The sequence below is a fragment of the Bubalus bubalis genome, chromosome 3 (genome assembly GCF_019923935.1).
Source record: "Bubalus bubalis isolate 160015118507 breed Murrah chromosome 3, NDDB_SH_1, whole genome shotgun sequence".
In the NCBI taxonomy this organism is placed as follows: domain Eukaryota; kingdom Metazoa; phylum Chordata; class Mammalia; order Artiodactyla; family Bovidae; genus Bubalus; species Bubalus bubalis.
Window position 1 is genome coordinate 168,435,877 of NC_059159.1, and position 18,424 is coordinate 168,454,300.

At 51.4% G+C, this 18,424-nt stretch overlaps 1 protein-coding gene and 1 long non-coding RNA gene across 12 annotated transcripts in view; one reads left to right on the forward strand and one right to left on the reverse strand.

Annotated features, from left to right (window-relative positions):
- The window catches only part of ASTN2 (astrotactin 2), a 1,030,196-nt gene extending 1,016,069 nt beyond the window's left edge, over positions 1-14,127 (reverse strand). For all 11 annotated transcript variants that reach the window (XM_045165169.1, XM_045165168.1, XM_045165167.1 and 8 more), the window contains exon 1: positions 13,599-14,127. In XM_045165169.1, coding sequence (XP_045021104.1) covers positions 13,599-13,995 — 397 coding nt within the window. In that variant the 5' untranslated portion in view covers positions 13,996-14,127. The remainder of the gene's footprint in view (positions 1-13,598) is intronic.
- Positions 7,579-9,511, forward strand: LOC112583989. The gene is made up of 3 exons (XR_006550190.2): positions 7,579-7,816; positions 7,906-8,093; positions 9,147-9,511. It is a non-coding gene; the product is annotated as an uncharacterized LOC112583989 (long non-coding RNA).
- Positions 14,128-18,424: the final 4,297 nt, after the last annotated feature.

Below are 18,424 nucleotides of genomic sequence, written 5' to 3' on the forward strand. Positions count from 1 at the left end.
TTTATCCTGCTGCAGCAGCTTCCAGCCTCAGAAGCTCCTAAATGGAACCCTTCTCTTCCTCCTGGGCCCCTGCTAAGCAGAGGGGGCTGAGAAGACTCTCACATACCATGGGCTTTAATCTCATCACATGAGAAAGGACGGAAGTCCAGAAACTGAAAGGGACTTGACCACTGACACCCAGCGGAACTGGGACCAAACCCCAGGATTCCTGGCTCCTAGGCCTGACCACTGGATGGCCCAGCCCCTGGCTCCATGAGGTCTTTACTCACAGGATGTCCTGGGGATTGCCCTAAACACACTCCAGCTGCAAATAAAGCGGGGAGAGGATGTGTGCTAGGGATTAAGGTACAAGTCTGTTTATTTCTGTTTGTGTAACAGACATCTAGGTAGCATTTGCTGATCTATATGCTCTACAGACTGTAGCTCTTGGAATCCTGATAGCAATCTCCTAATAAGCAACCCAGTGAAGTGGGTCCCTGCAGGGTGGTACAGAATATCACCCGTCTCCCTCCCCATGTGCCGTTCATTTGGTCAGAAAACATCTACTCAACTATGCTTTCTATAATTGAGAAAACCAAAAAGATGAACAAGACACATTCCTTACCATCAAGGAGCTGTCAGGTAAAGGTGTTTTATTTATTTTCTTTAAATAAATGGGACTAAGCTATGAGGGGATAGTGTACCAGGGAAGACTTCTTGGGGGAGGTGATATTTGAGTTTTATGAGCAGGGAAGAAAATGAAATATGAACTCAGAGAACAGGCAATTTAAAACAAAACAAAACAATTTAGATTGTGAAAAAAAAAGCAGGATTGTCTCTTAAGAGCAATGAGAAACCAAGGCTTTCAACAGGACAGTGACAAGATCTAATTTGTTTTTTTGGAAAAGATCACTGTTTACTGTACAGAACAGGGTTGGCAAACTCTTTCTGTAAAGGAACAATTAGGAAATATTTTAAGTATTGCGGCCCAGATACTCATTGTTGCTGCTACTCAACTCTGCTTTGGCAAAATGAAAGTAACCAGACAATACATACCTGAGGGTATGAGTGTGACCGTGTTTCAATAAATCTTTATGGACACGACATTTGATATTCATATAATTGTTACATATCATGAAATAGTCTTCTTCTTTTGATTTTTTTTCCAATGATTTAAACAAGTAAATGGGTTTGCAGACCATACAAAAAACAGGCAGAAGCTAGACTTGGCCCATGAGCTATATATCAAACAGTATAAAGAAAGGATAATGAGAAGAGGTATGAAAAGCAGTTAGGAGACGGATGTAACAGCTCAAGGGAGCTTGGACAGAGGTGAGGCAGTAGGGCATTATGAGAGGTGAAGACGTTTGAGTCATTTTAGAAGTGAAACCAACAAGGTTGGCTGACTGAGAGAATGAGAGGCAAGGGAAGGGAAATACGGAAGATTATTTCATCGCTTGAATAAATGGGTGAATGATACTCTGGTTTTCTGAGATGGAGGAGATAGGGGTTCAGGGAACAAAGCATTCACTGGTAGTATACTCCCTCACAGCAGAGAGAAACACAGGGTCCCTGTAGGTTGCCAGATAAAATACTGGCTGTCCAGTTAAATTTGAATTTCTGATCATTGGAGAGTCATTTTTAGCATAACTACATCCCAAATATTGCATGGGACATATGGGAGGTAGTTATACTAGGCAAGTATTCATTGTCTGAAATTCAAGTTTAACTGGGCATTCTGCTTTTTATTTTTTGCACTTATTTTTGTGCACAAAATATGCCAACCCTACCAGGGGGGTATGAGCATTTGGTAGGGGGAGGGGTAAGGAGAAAGAAGAAAGAAAAAAGAAACCTCTACCTAAGCCTTGAAGGAAAAGAGAAGGCTCCTCAGAAGAGGTCATGGCTGAGCGAAGGCTAGGAGATGTCAGGGAGCAGGAAAGCATGCTCAGCAGAAGGAACATTTCCTTTCTGGAGTCAGTTAGGGGGGATACGCCTGGTCCCCCCCCGAAATCTGCCAGTCCCCAGTGAGGCAAGAGCCCCAGATGCCACCAGGAATGTCAGGACGTGAGCCTGCAGAGGTTCCCAGGGGCTACTGCACCCAAGCTATCCAGGCACATAGCAAGAATTTGGTACATCTGTTAAAGTACAGATTCCCAGGCCCCTCCTGAGTGCCTCCGTAGGTCTGGAAGGGAAAACCTGGCTTCTAAGGTGATTCTGATTTAATGGGCTTCCCTCGTAGCTCAGTCGGTAAAGAATCTGCTTGAAATGCAGGAGACCCAAGTTTGATTCCTGGGTGGGGAAGATCCCCTGGATAGGAAAAAGTGAACTAAGAAATATGGGACCTTTACCACCGACAACCCCTGGAAGACTACACAGTCGCTGCTGGCTCTGAAGACTTGAAAAGAGTAAACCAGGTAATCAGAGCAGAGGCAACAGAGAACAAGCCTACAGCCTCCCTGGGGCCTCCTGAGGAAGGGGACTTGGTTCACTGGAAGGCAGCATGGTGTCCAGCCTGCTTGTCCAATGCCCCTTGGGGCTCCCCAACAGTCCCTGGGCATCTGGCACCTGGTTCTCGGGGGTGATATCTTTCAGTTCCTGCAAGGAGACCAGCTGACTCCATGCCTCTCTGGGCCACCCTGCCCCCTTCCCCCCTCCTCCGCCCACAGCCACCACTGAAATGATTCCCCCAAATGCAGCTATTACTGTGACTGGAAATCTCTTTACTGCTGATTCTGCTAATGGAAATGTTCCTTCCTTTTTCGGCTGCTTGCAAAGCCACTCGTGACTTCCCCCCCGGGTGCCTGAGAGCAGGGCTTTGTCAGCCAGCTGCCACCAGAAGGGAGAGGGCTCTGCCCGACTCCCCGCCTCCCTCCCCAGCACCCACCTGCCTCAGGCTCAGCCTCCCAGCTTCTCTGGCCAAACTGTCCTCACACAACCCCGGAGTCCCCCGTTCCCGGGGTTCCCGGAGAGGGAGCAGAGATCAATGGTCAATTTCATCCTTTTTCCGCCTTGCTGCAGGAGTGGAAAGAGGGGGAAGGGAAAAGGGAATTTGCATTCATTATTTATTCATACCTCCACCTCCTTCCATAAAAAGGATTCCAGGTGGCTAAGAGGCACGGAGCACAAACTGTGCCAGACGCCGAGCTGGGTGCTCTGCACGTACCGTCTCCGTAAGGATCTTATGGCTTTCGTGTAAGTAAAACTGAGCATGGAGCCGGGCCTGGACTACAATTTCAGTGATGGGGGCGGGGGAACACTCCAAAAATAATGATGGAGCCACTCAGAGAACTGACTGCCATGCTACCTTCACGTTTTCATGGGCAGAGACTCAGAGATGTGGCATACTGAGTCTACAGTCGAAACGTACTGCCGCCAGGGTTTGACCCCAGTGCTTTGGGTCTTCGAGCTGGCATACCCCGTCAGAGGAGCTGGCCTAGAGGAGGCTGGATTTTGCTGGGACTTAGCTGTGCTGCATGTGTGCTAAGTCACTTCAGCCGCGTCCGACTCTGCGATCCTATGGACTATAACCTAACAGCCTCCTCTGTCCATGGGATTCTCCAGGCAAGAATACTGGAGTGGGTTGTCCCTGCCCTCCTCCAAGGGATCTTCCCAACCCAGGGATCTTACGTCTGATCTGCATAGGCAGGTAGGTTCTTTACCACTAGCGCCACCTGGAAAGCCGTAGGCTTAGCTGTGGAACCCTGAAAAATGCACTTACTTTTGCTAGGTAAATGAGGGTGTTGGGCTGGATCTCAAAGGCATTCTTTGAGCCAGTTCTAATATTTTAGGAGAACCATACACTATTTATTAGGATTTTTACAGCATCATATATAAATATTATATAGATCCCATATGTATAGATAATACAGAACAAATTGCATAATTTCATTTTCAAGGCGAGAATATTAAAATGGCACAATACTGCTAGAAGTACTAAGGCAACAAAAGTCAACTTGGGGTGAAGGGGAGAAATGACAAGGAGGTTTATGGAGTCAAACTGGGACTGTGAATCAGACAACAGATGCCTGAGAATTTCTAGAAAAAGAATGTAGAGCTTCTCTAAGTTCCTGGAAGGCCTAGGCAGTAGGTCCCCTAGTGTAACAGTACGTCCCTGAGAAAGGAAGTAGACTGAGGAGGAGGAAGGAGAGAGGTAGACAGCGGGTGGGGAAGGAGAAAAATCTAGAAGGCACAGCAGTCTCAGAACTTGCTCTTGGAGTAATCCAGCTGTAATGAGGGACAGCGAGAGAGAATGAGACACAGCTCGGCGCCCTCCTGGCAAACCAGCAAACCCTGGGCGATGCTGAGTCAGCTCCTGGCAGCCCAGAAACAAGGTGTGCAGTCCCTCGGGCCTGAGAGGCTGTCACACCTGAAGTTGCTCGATAAGAAACGTCTGCAACTTCTTGGTAACGAGAAGAGGAAGAGATAAGAAGTACAAGAGGTTGTCAAGGAGCTGAGAACTCAGGAGTACTGCTAATTCTGTGCCTCTCTGGAATGGCAGAGGGAGCACGGGGTTTGCAACCAGGCAGACCTGGGGCTGGACTCAGCTGTAGGACAGCTGTGTGATCCTGGGTATGTTCCTTAGCTCCTCTGGGCCTCCACGGTCACCTCCAACATGAGATGAGTCCTAGCTGTCTTTCAGCACTATGGGGAGGAGGAAATAAAATAACAGACATGCCAGCCCTGCATCCAGGACATAGTTGCTGCTGCTGCTGCTAAGTCGCTTCAGTCGTGTCCGACTCTGTGCGACCCCATAGACAGCAGCCCACCAGGCTCCCCCGTCCCTGGGATTCTCCAGGCAAGAACACTGGAGTGGGTTGCCATTTCCATCTCCAATGCATGAAAGTGAAAGTGAAGATGCTCAGTCGTGTCCAACTCTTAGCAACCCCATGGACCACAGCCTACCAGGCTCCTCTGTCCATGGGATTGTCCAGGCAAGAATACTGGAGTGGGTTGCCACTGCCTTCTCCCCAGGACACAGTAAGTGTTCAATAAATGGTCAGTCTTTTCACAGTCTACCTCATGCCAGAATGGTAAAGTCTGGAATACCAGCTCCCCCTACCCCAGTGGCCTAAGGTGGGAGGAAGACACATCAGACTTGGAGTCAGGAGACAGGACTTTCCCTGAGAACAGTCAGGGGCTCTCTGCTTGGCATAATGCAAAGTGCTCATTCATTACCTGGCTTCCGTGATTCTCAAGGAAAGGTCTTCCCTAAACCCAACTCTCTCTTCTAATCAAGTGGTCTCCTTACTCACCCTACAGACACTACTCAGAATGATAAGGAGGCAGGAGAAGGTAGAGGCAGTAGCTGCAAGAACTCAGAAGAGAGAAGGTTTCACGGAAGAGGTGGCATTTCAGCTCAGCCTGAATGGAGAAGTGGAGTTTCAACACCCCTCCAGTTCTGCACAGTGTGGATTCTGTGATGAGACTTGGCAACCCCAAGTTTCTAGTCATCTAAGATCCTTGAACACCTAGGATGTGCCAAGCACAGGGTGAGTCATTGCAGCCCCCGAGATGAAGGAAGGATGTTCTCTGCCTATGGAGATCCCAAACGAGCAGCACAAGACAGACAAATCCGTGAGCTCAGCTCTCCTTCTGCCCTAAGCCACCATCGATGCTCACCTGAACAGTCTCCTAGAGATCTTCCTCTCCCATCACTGCCCTCTGGACAGCAGCCTGAGCCATTCCTTTAAGATAGAAGTCAGATGGGGATACCTTCTGGCTTAAAGTCCTGCCTGGCTCTCCATGGGACTCACAACAAATGCCCAAATGCAATTTCCTCTCCTGTCCTTCCTGCCCACTCCCACTCACTTCACTCTGGCCATGCGGGCCTCCGTGCCAGCCCTTGAACACTCCGGGCGTGCTCTGGAGTCAGGTTTATGCTGGAGCCATTCTCTACCTGCGATACTCTTCCACATATGTGCTTGGAGACACTTTTGTGGCCCTCAAGTCCTAGTTCAATCCTAGTTCTCAATAAGCAATCTTTTGACTCTATAAGCCATCTTTTGATTCTATGTAATATTAAAACCGATTTCATCTCCAAAATGTCCATTTTCTTTTTTCCGTAGAGTCTATCACTTCTCACATACTACATAATTTTATGTATTATGTTTATTTTTATCATCTTCTCCCCAATAGACACACACCTAGACATACGCACACGCACACACATGTACTTGTGGATACGAGCTCTCTCAACACAGGGATCTAGGTCTCCTGTTCTCCCATACATCTTAAGTACCTGGAGCAGTTCCTGGCAAGCTCCAGGTAGTTCTAAGGCACCGGCCACTGTCACACCCAGTCTTTATATCACTAGTGGGCACCAAGGCCCAGAGTGTCCAACTTCAGTGCCAAGAGGTCAGGAAAGGCTTCAGAGGTAAGTTGATATTTGAATTCAGCCTTGAAAGGTAAGAAAGAATTTTCCCAGGGCCTTTGGGGCAGAGTTATAGAACAACGAGGAAGCGATCTTATCACAGGATAGTCTAAGCAGAGTCTGATCATGAACCTTGTAGCTTAATCAGAAGCTTGAAATTCATACTAAGAATAATGGGGAAGCAGCAAATTAGGAGACGACAGCCATGATCAGGTTTGGGCTTTGAATGAAATCCCTGTCTCCAAGTACAGAGGATGGATTAGGGAGGATAAGACCAGAGGAAGAGAGACCAGGGAGTTGACAGCTGAAATTGTAGTCAGGAGAAGTGTTGAGATCTGAGGCTGCCAGCGGCCTGACAGCAAGGATTGAGCAAGGGTGCCTTCTCAGGTGAAAACCCTAATGGTTTGTAACATACAACATCCTCGTCAATGTTTGACTCACAGAGGGGCTGCCTGCATGTTCTAGTATGCCAGTAAGGAAGCTTTCAATCCCGAATCTTACTTTGGGTAGTCACCACCCCCCTCCCAATCCGAAGAGAAGTCTTCATGGGGTGGGGGGTGGGGGCGGTGCTATTGTCCTAAAAAAAAAAAAAACAAACTGTAGACATCAGCGAGGAGCCAGGGAGAGGAGAGCAGAGCACAAGCAATGGGGAATAGAGCCAGTCCTGCCAAGCACCGCTGCCTGCCTCCTCCTGGGGCAGCGATGCTGCAACCTCTGCTGGGAGGAAAGACAAGCCAGCTCTCTCTCTCACGATAGTTAATCTTCTGTTGCCACTAGCTGGTCAGTATGAGAACTTGGGAAAGTATCAGTTTTGCAAAGGAAGCCTCTCTATAATGCTGCTCCACTTCAAGGTTAAACCTGGCTTTCTTTTCCTGGTAAACAGCAGGCTTCTGCTTACCCTCACTGGTAGCTAGACTGAAGAGCCATGAGGCTTCCTCCTTCCCCCAGCACAAAACCCACCGGCTCAGGCTCTCAGGAGAGACTAGAGCCAACCAACTGGACACCTGGGCAGGAGAACAAATTCGACTTCCCTAGAAGGAGCTCTTCCTCCTTAGATATTTTAGTTTTGGTTTGTTTTACAGGAAGAGGAGGAGAGTCTTGGGGCATCTTATGATCGTCAGCCAAGTTGCACACCTGAGATGGATCCAGCCCAGACCCACGTGTCAATGGTTAGTGTGATGAAGGAAACGGGGTGGGATTCAAGACCACAGGGTTTAAGTTTGAACAGCTGGCCCTTAGGTAGGCTTCTTCCCCTGTCTGGGCTCCAGTGTTACCATATAATATGGAGGGGGTGGGTTCAGTGCCCTCTGAGAGTCTGTGATGCTGTGAGCTCAAAACTGACGGTCATGGGACCAGTCTTCACGGCTGCACTCAAAGAAGCCACCGCTGTTCTCCATCATTCTCTCTCCCCAGCACATTCACACCAGCCCACGGCAGCCAATGTCTAGTCTACAGCCAGGCAAGGAGGTGAGAAGCAGGAGGCTTTGCCTGCCAGAGGCCTAGTCAAAACTACCGCTGGACTTGCTGTAAATTAAAATTATCGAATGATCTTGCAGCCTGAAGGCCCCATTCAGGAAAATGATGGGGCTCTGGATCACAAAAGCTTGCAGAGCTGTGCTGTCAAGCTGGCTGGGCCTCCTGACCCCCAAAACAGCAAATCTGGATGGTCTTGACTCAACCTGGGCCTCTGAGAGCTAAAATGGATCCTCCTCTCACCCTGCCCCAGCACACCCTCCATAACAAGGTATAATGGTCCCTTGCTATCGACGGAGAATTGATTCCAGGACCCAACCTGCTTCCAGAAATCTAGGGATGTGGCGGTCCTTTATATAAAATGGTGTAGTGCAGTCAGGTGGTTGAATCTTGAATGTAAAATCTATGGCCAGAGAGAGCAGATTGTACTTTTTGAGGGCAGATAATACACCTGTCTCTGCCCTAATTATTAAATAGACTTCATCAGATTTGAGCTGGCAAAGGAATGGAGACAGAAAGAGGGAAGAAAGCAGAAAGTGGAGGGGAAAAAACTCAGATCAGAGGCCACTGAACCAGCCCCCTTATTAACAATGTCCCAGAAACCTGGACCATCACAGCCAGATGGGACCTTGAAGTCTGAGTGCTACTGAAATATTTTAGTGATAAGGGGCCTGGAGGTTAAATAATATTTTTTAAACGTAACTTTGTTTAAAGACATCAAATTCACCCTCTGATCCACCCCACCTCTCATCTCTCCCTTTTACCCATACGGGGGGGGAGGGGGAGCACTGGAATTGATTTTAATGAATATTCTGTGGTCAGAAATCCATACAGAAAGCCCAGCTTATTCTATTTGGTTTTTCTTCCTACTTAATGACTGGCATCAACCTTCAGGATCAAACCTGAAACCAGAAAGGGCAGATAGCCTCAATGCCTCTGGTCCCTTCCCCCAAATGCCTGCCAAATAGTTGTGTGGTGCCTTGCTTGAAGGCTTCCTCCCATGAGAAGCCTGTCATCACTAAAGGTCAATGCTTGGTTGTCCAACACACCCTCCTGTCGTGTTGCCCTCCACACCCTTGGTATTTGCACCTTTAGGACATTGCTTAGAACCAGACAGGAAAAAAAAAAAAAAAAAAGCCCTCCTTAGGCTAGTGGCCTGTCCTCGGGCTAACCTCCTGTTGCTAGCAACCCTTCTATCTTAGTGCCCCGTCCCTCGGTCCTGGAGGTTTTTCTCTTTTTCTGTGTCCATTTTTGTCTGTATTTTAAGGAATCTTTGCAGAACTGACCAAGCTGGCATTTCAGAGCTTCTTCGTCTTCCCCTCAGGCCGATCAGCTTCCTGCAAGGAGCATCCTTTCGGGACAGTGCTTCAGGACACTGCCGGATCTACTTACGCAGATCCTTTTAAAGACACATTGCTGGATGGCTTTCCTTCTCGAGACACCCTCCCCCAAAGACAGAGCAATATTCCTCACCTGTGTGATTTATAACACAAGCAAATTAGTAACAGATGCTGGCAGTGAGCGGCTTACTCCGTTTTATCTCTTTTCCCCCTTTCACTGAATCAAGGCTGGTGGTAAACAGGCCAGCCCGGCCGCTATCAAGCACAGGAAGAAGGATGCCATTTCCCCGCCGGGGGGGGCATGAAAGCTAAATCCACAGGCGCGCTCTGGGGCTGCCTGGGGGCCAAGGAGAACTGCGTGATGCGCCTGTTCGCCTCAGAAGCCCCGCACTGACAGCTGTCCCTGTTCGAATTCTTTCTTTCCATGGGTCCTTCCTGACACCCCCATGCTACCAGCAAAGGAAAGGAGAGAGTGAGAAGCAAGAGGCGTCAAGTCAGGCTCAGAGCAGATCAGGGCACTTCAAGTTCATAGAATCTTTACACCAAAGGATTATTTTAGGGCTCATCCACCCACTCATATTACAGCATGAAAGAACTGAAGATCTGGGGATAAGTGACTTGTTCAAGGTCACAGTGGGCCACAGCTGAGAGTTCCAGGTCCTAACAGGTATCAAGTCCCCAAGCTGTACTGCAGCATTCAACATCTCCCCCAGCCCATCCTCCATGGCTCATCCTGTTTTTTCCTGTCCAGGAAGTGTCCCCAGCTTTCTCTGAGTCTCAAGAGATACCTTCCCTCCTTGATGTTACAGAAAGTGTCCTCTCGATCATTCCCTGGCACCACTGCATAGGATGCCCTCTGACATCCCATGAGTCATGAAACTTTGAGTTGGCAGGGTCATTGGAGGTCATTTAACTCATGCCTGATTCTCACACTCTCATACTTCAGCACACTAATGAAGCTAAGTTCCCTTAGGAAAGGTTCTTGTGTTGATCGTTGCGTTTCTCTTCAAGGCTCTGCTCTATGCCCTACATAAGTGCAACCAGCCCCTCGATGCATATTTGGCTCAAGATGGCTTGAGTTTAGCAATTACCAAGAATGTAGGTGTCTGGTGGACTGAGACTCCAGTCGCAGGTCTGCATTTACTCACACTGAGACCTTGGACTAGGCATCTGACCTCTCTAAAGAATGTTGCCTAATCTATAAAATGGGAATCAATTACAGCTGTGCCCCCTCCCCTATATTCCATGTGAGTAAATAATAAAAGGCAAGAGTAAAGCTCTTTGCACCACATTAAGGAGCAACAACTATCTGCTATTCCTTGATCAAGTTTAAGGAAATTCACTTTATCGGTGCCACCAACTCAGACTCTAAAGAAGAGGCCCAGACACAGAAACCTGGGGGAGGGGTGGTATTTCACCTCTGAGAGAACTTCCACCTACATAAAGCAGGCTGGAACATGAAGGGAAGATTAGAAACACGGAGAAGAATAGACCTGGAGAAAAGTCTTTTATGTCTGGGCACTCCCAATAATAGAGCCAATAGCTCAAACAAGAGAGGCAGAATGGAGGGAGGGCGGGCCAGGGATGCCACTGACTTTGGTGAGTAGGGATAGTAGAAACGGTGTGCAGATGAACTTGAAGGTCCCCCAACTGGACTGGGAGTAAAGTGGGAACTCGACCTTTCACCTTGTTCGCCCCCGCCTCTCCTTCAGGCCAGGGACAATTTACCACTACCAGCTCTAGGTCCACAACCCTAAGCGTGGCCCAAAGGCTTTGGCAGACACTATCACCCCCTAGTGGCGGCTCCACACACCCCACTGTCGGCCAGATTCAGCATTTACCGACTTTGCATGCACATCTGTGGCACACACCATCTCCAAATCGCTGGAACTGGCAACCTAAGAGTGAAAGACGCATTCAACTCGCCGGAGACAAACACGAGACAACGCTGTTTAGAAGGTCTGAGGACAGGAATGGTGGGATGGGGCTGCCTGGGGACCCTGGGGGAGATATGGCCATAAATGATTCATAGTACCTCCTCCTTTCACCCCTCATTTTCAGCCAGCCTGGCCCTCCCAGAGCTCACTGTGCGCTCTGTGTTTACACGCAAACAGTGGAAGACCAACACAAACAAAAAGCCCACGTCTCCCTACACAGCTCCTGCTATACTTGGCCATCTGGCGACTACCTCGCTAGCCAAATCCCTGGCAGGAGTGCCTTGAGCTGCCAGTCCAGGGCGCTGGGGGAGGAAGAGGAGGAGGAGGGGGCCCCTGAACCCCCAAAGGACTCCGAGCCACCAAGGAGGACGGCGCCCCGGCACTCCACAGCAGGCAGTCTCCGCCGGGCTCAGCCGCCTGCGTCAGAGAAGGCAGAAGGCTCCAAGTGGAGGGTACCAGGAGTCTCTCGGGCTGAAGCGTGGGTCCTGGGGGATTTGAGTCTTTCAGTTCCTCACTCAGCCTGCCCCAGTCTCCCTGGCATTCATTCCCTCTTGAAAGACAAAGTTTGAAAAGGCAGGGGCTGCCAGCTCCAGGAATTCTGGGATGACTCCTGTACCTGGGTGGACCCGGTCCTCACATCCGAGGGGAGCCGGAATGCTCTGGGTTCTTACCTCCAAGTCATGCCATACGCAATGTTCCCCGTTTCCCCCTCACTTGAACAGCTTTTTAGGGGGATTCCCACTCCCAACCTCTCTGGACAACCCAGAGTAGAGAGATCAGGAGGCTGGAGGGAGAAGGTTGGGACTGGAAGTGTAGAAGGCACACCTTCCATTTCTCTGGAAGGGTCCTTTCCTGCCTGGGGTCATAGGAGCTGGGCAGGAGCCCAAGATTAGCTCTTCAGCGTAAGGAACGCCAGCCCCATCGCCTTATTGGAAACAGGCATCCCACAAGTGCACGTGGGAAGGGTCACTGGGGTGTGCAAGCGTGTGTGTGAATGTGTATGTGTCCACGCAGGCGTGTGTATGCTTGAATTTGTGTGTGTGTCGAACGCAAGACACGCCGCCGCGGGAAGTCCCCCTGGGAACCTGCAAGGCGGTCTCCCGCCTAGCATCCCAGAAAGCATGGCAGGCTCAGGTTACAGCCAGCCTGGGAAAGGCACAAACTCAGACCACGAGAGGGCCTGGCACTCGCTCAGATCTCCAAAAGGCAAGCAGTAAAGGCATGGGGGGGGGGGGGGGTGCGAGGGGCGGTCTCTGGACAGAGGAGTCCGGTCCATTGATTACTCTTTGGGGGTTTTGGGGCGAGCAAAGAGTTAACCTCAGAGGTTCAAGCCCGGATCCTGTAGCCATGTGACCTCGAAGGCCCATCCCGAGGTGCCTGAGCCGAGCCGGACCCCGGTGAGGCCAAGGACCAGGGGACGGGGTATCTGGAGTCTGCGGCGAACCCCAGCGCCTTCCCGGAGCTGGCTTTGGCCAGACTCCGACAACCAATCGCACCCCGCGCCCCCAAGAGGGGAGGGGAGAGAGAGCGATGAGAGAGCGCGGGAGAGCGAAGGGGGAACAACATTTTTGTAAACGCTCTCCGAGATAATTAAGCTATCAATTACCCGGGTGGGAATCAGCTGTGCTTCCCGCAGCTCCGCGGAAGGGCCGACTCCTCCGGGATTCGCGCCGGGAACCAGCAGGCAGCAAGCTGCTGGCGAACTTTCTGATTAACTTTTCCGTTTGAGCCCCCACCCCCACCCCTTGCCGCTCTCCTCCCCAGGTCACACCTTTAAGTTATTATTATTAGCGCAGTGAGTGAGCTGCGAGGACTAACCTGCTCTCCATTGGGAGGGGTTAGGAAGGCGAATGCGACAAGGCGATGGAGGGAGAATCAGAAAGTAGAGACCTTGGGTTCTGAACCCCAGGGCTCAGACACCGCTCAATCCTCCCCGGCCGCATTTCACAGATGGCTAAAACTGAGGCCCAGAGGAAAGGAAGCGACTTGGCCAAGGTCAGCCAACCCACAGGGAAACCGAGTGTATGCGGACTGAGGGATTCTACATGGAGCTACTGCGCTCCGATTGTCTAGAAAACCTATCCCGAGGAGCAGAGCCAAGAACTCCTAGGCGAGAGCGAGGGGGCGGTAACCGCTGGCGGCCCACGGCCGTGCCCGGAGAAGCAGTGGGCGGGTGGACCCAGACCTGGCTTGCGAGCGGGATTCACCGCGGCCCCTAGCGCGAGTACTCGCATCAGCTGGGGTCTCGGCGTCCGGGATGGACCGCTGCAAAGCTCAACGTCGGCACTGAGAGACGGACCCCACTGCGAGAGGGCTGGCACGCCCCCCGGCTCCCGCCACGCGCTCATCCCAACCACCTGTACGCCCTCCGGGCCCCTCAGCTGCCCTCACTCGACCCCGAGCGGGGCAGCCCGGCGCGGGAATCCCCAGGGCGCCCCCACCCGTCCGGCTTCACTTAGGGGCTCCCGGGACCCCGCGAGTCCCGGCGCCAAGCCTTACCCAGGGTGAAGAAGGGCAGCTCCGTGTTGTCCAGGTCGTCCTGCACCGCGACGCGCCCCGGCAGCTCGTTACGCACAAAGAGCAGCAGGCGCGACTCGGCGGCGGTGCCCGCGGAGCCGGCGGAGCCCGGGGACGCGGCGGCGGCGGCGGCGGCCCCGGTCCCGGCCCCGGCGCGGGTGCCGCTCCAGCCGATGTCGCTCTCCCGCAGGGCAGGCAGCGTGGACACCGTGACGGTCTTGAGCCGGCAGGGGCTGTCGGGCTCCCGCGAGGCGGCGGCGGTGGCGCCGGCCAACAGGAGCAGGAGCAACAGCAGCGGCGGCGGGTGGAAGCCGAGCCTCAACCGCCCCCGGAGCCCCGAGCTGGGGCCGGGGCTGCGCCGGGCGCCGGCGGCGGCCATGGCGGGAGAGGCTGCGGGGCTGCGGGCGGCGGCGGTGGCGAAGGAGGAAGAAGAAGCGGCGGCGGCGGACGCCGAAGCGAACCGGGGCGCCGGAGCTAAGGAGCCGTGGGAGCCGCTCTCCAGCAGCCCCCAGCTCCGGGCTCCGCCTTCCGACCGGCCCTGGCCCGCCCCGCCGCACCGCCTCCCCGGGCCCCTCCGCCCGCCCCTTTCTCTGGCTCTCCCCCCGGCTCAGACCCGGAGCGTTTCGGAGGCTCCGCCCGGCCTCGTGCAAATCCCAGTCGCCCCCCCCCCCCCTCCCCGCGCCTCGCCTTTCCCAGGATCCCCCGATCCGCCCCGCACTATATTCTTGAGCCGCAGCACCCCTCTCCAGATTCCTAAAATTCGGGGACCCTGGGCGCTCCCCTAAGTCCACCTAATAACCCAGCTCTCCCAGCTTCACCCCAGCCCTCGCTCAACCCGGAGGCTGCACCTGGGGGTGCGCCGTAGCCCAGCCTTGCTCCAGGCCCCGCCTTCTGAGAGGTAGGGGGACGCCTCTGGATGGCCAGGACTGAACTTTGTCTCCCCTTGAAGCCCAATAACAAGTCCTGTACCCTTTCTCGAGTCCCGGAAATAATTCCTTGTGGTCTCAGAGGCCCCCTCCCCACCCGCTTGCCCACCACTCTGGTATTCATTCTCCCACCACTAGGACCCCACCTCTCGCATCTACCCAGGTCTCGGAGGGGGCACCGACAGCTGATGAACTCCCCCTCTAGCCCCCCGCCCCGTCCCCAACACGGACCCGGGCAGGATGTTCTGGCCCTCAGCCTGCGCCCGGCGAGCCAGCGCTTCTATTCTGGATGCCTGCTCCTAGCGTGGAGCTGCTCTACTTGGCTGCTCTGTGTGCGAAATTCCTGAAAAGGATGCGAGGTAGGGACCTACTACTCCCTCGGCTCCGGGCTCCCAAGGGCTCCTATACCTACTGCCTGAGCCCCAGAGGAGGGGTCTGTTCACCCACTCTTCACGCCCGCACCCGTCTTTTTTCTCCCAGATTCTAGTTGAACTGTAAACCGAGGTCCTCAGACACAGGGCAACCTTTTGGCCCCGGGTAGGTTCTCTCTGACCCACATACCTCGGATCCCCCAGGGAGTCATCCCGTCTATAGGGATGCTCCCCCCACGCCTCCACTCCCCCCCTTTTCTTCATCTTTTCTCTCTCTGTTCTCTCTTTCATCTCTCCAAATACACATTTCATTCTTACTTGTCTTGACTTTAATCTTATAAATGCTCCTTACCTATTATTTGTGAGCCATTTCCCATCTCCTGGGTTTTTTCTTTTTTTGCCTGTCTGTGCTTTTGGTGTGGTCTCCTCGCTTAGTCACTTCTCTCATCTTAGCTCTCCCCTCTTCTGCCTCTTTTCTCCTTCCTGTCTTTAACCCTTCATAGGAATGGCCTTTCTCCCTCTCCCATCACATTTTATTCACTTTTTCATGACTTTGAATAAAGGGAGAGGACTGAAAAGAAGGAAAAAATAAAAACCTGTGCTGTGACCTTGGACTTAATTATACTGTTTAGTAAGCATTCTCCAAGTGCTGGACCTGTACCTATGTAAACTTTTATACACAAACATGCTCTAGTGAGATGGGTATCATGATTCCCATTTTCTAGATGAGGAAACTGAGATCAGGAGGTCAGGGAGGTAAAGGGATGCCCCAAGGTTATACAGTGAATGAGCACAAGAGCTGAGATCTGAACTCCAAGCTCCAAAGCTTTGGCTGTTTCAACTGAATCACACTGTCCTCAGTGACCTTGGGAAAGCCCACCCATCAAAGATATTGTGAAAGGCATGTCTGCGTGAGCACATTTGGGCCTTTTTCAGCTCAGAGGCTTGTAAGGTATGCTTCTCCTGTCTCAGTTTACTAATCTGTGAACCTGGCGTGGGGGTGGGGTTAGAAATCTGGACTTTCAAGTCCTCAGATCCTAAATGGTCTCCTGCCGCCCTGGTGCCTGCTCCAGTTCATTTACTCCTCCAAAATATGTCGCCCTGGCTCCCTCAGTCTCTCCTTTGTACCCTTACAATCCGCCACTATCCTCTGCAATGGGGCTTTCTGATTTTCTATGCCCCTTTCTTCAAATATGCTGACATAGTCCATTTATAGAAGTGCACACCAGGAAAAAAGGGCTCCCTTATGTAAGGCAGAGTCTGTGCAAGTCCTTCATGGACCTCTGGTACAAAGGCCTGTCGAATGAGACCAACACTTTCATTCATTCATTCACCACTGAATATCTAGGGCTCCTACCAGGCACTATAAGGAGATCCAGAGATGGATAAACACAACTCCTGCCCTTGGAGAGCTTATAATGTTGGGGAGGGAGGTGTGGGGATGAGAGAGCACAGGAATATCTCAGACACCAGGCAGGCAGGCAGACGTGTGTTTCTTTTATCAGGTGCTCTGAAACATGTGCTTGGAGAAATCAAAGCTTCCCAGAGGAGGTGGCAATGAAATTGAGCCATGTAGGTCTAGCGGCATGGGAGTGGACATTCCAGGTTAAAGCTGGCATTTGGCATTCCTGGCAGCTGCTCAGTGTTTGAGTGAGTACCTTTCCTAGTTTAGAGGTTGCTTTACTCTGAACCAGAGTCCACTTCCCATGAAGAGGCTACAATTTCCAGCTACTTTCAGCTTCCACTGCAACTAGGGTTGAGCACGTGACTCAGAATTCACCAATCAGATTCACCCATGCCAGATGTTGGGAAAGAAGCTAGAATTAGGCAGAATCCAGTTGGGGACCAAGGTGATAACAGGTGGGGCAGTTACATCCAGATTTCAACACTAGTGGAAATGGTTCTAACACTGCTGCTTAGAGCACACTGTCATTTGGTGTCAAAAGTGTGAATTACCCTGTGGTACCCAGTGGTACCTGGCTCCATCAGCCATTTCTGTGATGTGACTTGGAGCGGTGCTGTTGACTTCACGGACTTCAGCCCGGATCCCGTGCCCTCCTGGAGATTCTGAGTAATATCATTACCGAATTCTGTTACTGCTTAAATGATCAGAAGTGATATCTGTTGCTTGCAACTAACACCCCTAACTGAGAAGAGAAAGTGCCAACCAGTGGAAGGCACCAAGGGCAAAGCTCACAGAGGGAAATAGAGGAAGTTCTTTAGAGATGGAAGTAGAGACAAAAAAGGCAGGCAAGGGATTTTCTGTTCATGTTGAGGAGAACCAACTTTATCAAGTAGGCAGTATTGAATGGGAACAGCTAGGAGAAGGCACTGGCAACCCACTCCAATACTCTTGCCTGGAAACTCCCATGGATGGAGGAGCCTGGTAGGCTGCAGTCCATGGGGTCGCTAAGAGTCAGACACGACTGAGCGACTTCACTTTTACTTTTCACTTTCATGCATTGGAGAAGGAAATGGCAACCCACTCCAGTATTTTTGCCTGGAGAATCCCAGGGACAGAGGAGCCTGATGGGCTGCTGTCTATGGGGTCGCACAGAGTCGGACACGACTGAAGCGACTTAACAGCAGCAGCAACAGGAAAATAATTCATACTTCTGAGCACATAGTCTGTAGCTTCAAAACTTTATGCCGAACATCAATGAATGATGAAAACAATTCCTGCCTTCTGGTGGTAGTGAGACTTCAGCAACTATTATGCAAAGTGCTTAACATAGTAGGTGCTCAATAAATTATAACTGCTGTTTTGATGTCTAATCTCAGCAACATCTGGAGGGAGGCGTGTTATCCCCACTTGATAGAGTCAGAGTTTGAGGCTCAGGGACGCTAAGGAACTTGACTCTGATCACGCAGTTACCAAGTGTTGGAACTCACATCTGTGTGACTCCTAAGTCCTCGCTTTCTCTGCAGCAGCACACCACCTTCCTGCCCCAAACCCCCACCTACCCTCAGGATGCTAGGACCTCCCTGTTCACACACTGATGCCCTGTCTTGTGGCCACTGATACCCCTTTTTTTGCCCTTCCCCTCTCTTGCTAAGTCACAGTTCGTTATTGATTTAATTAGTTACAATTCATGATTGATGTAATTTATTCTTCTCTAGGGTCCTTTCATACCCCCATCTCTGACTCCAGTGATCTGAAATTCCTTTTCATTCTTCCGAACCCCTTCCAGCACCCCAGCAAATGTTTCCTCTTGCTTCATCTTTCATATTTCATATTTGCCTTTCTAGGTTGCTTTGTAACTTTTTTTTCCTTTCTTTCTTCCCCCACCTTACTGTACTCTTTTTTTTTTTTTAACCTTCATGTAGTCAAAGCTATAGTTTTTCCAGAAGTCATGTATGAATGTGAGAGTTGGACCATAAAGAAGGCTGAGTCCTGAAGACTTGATGCTTTCAAGCTGGGTGCTGGAGAAGACTCTTTAGAGTCCCTTGGACAACAAGGAGATTAAGCCAGTCAATCCTAAGGGAAATCAACCCTGAAGAGGACATTGGA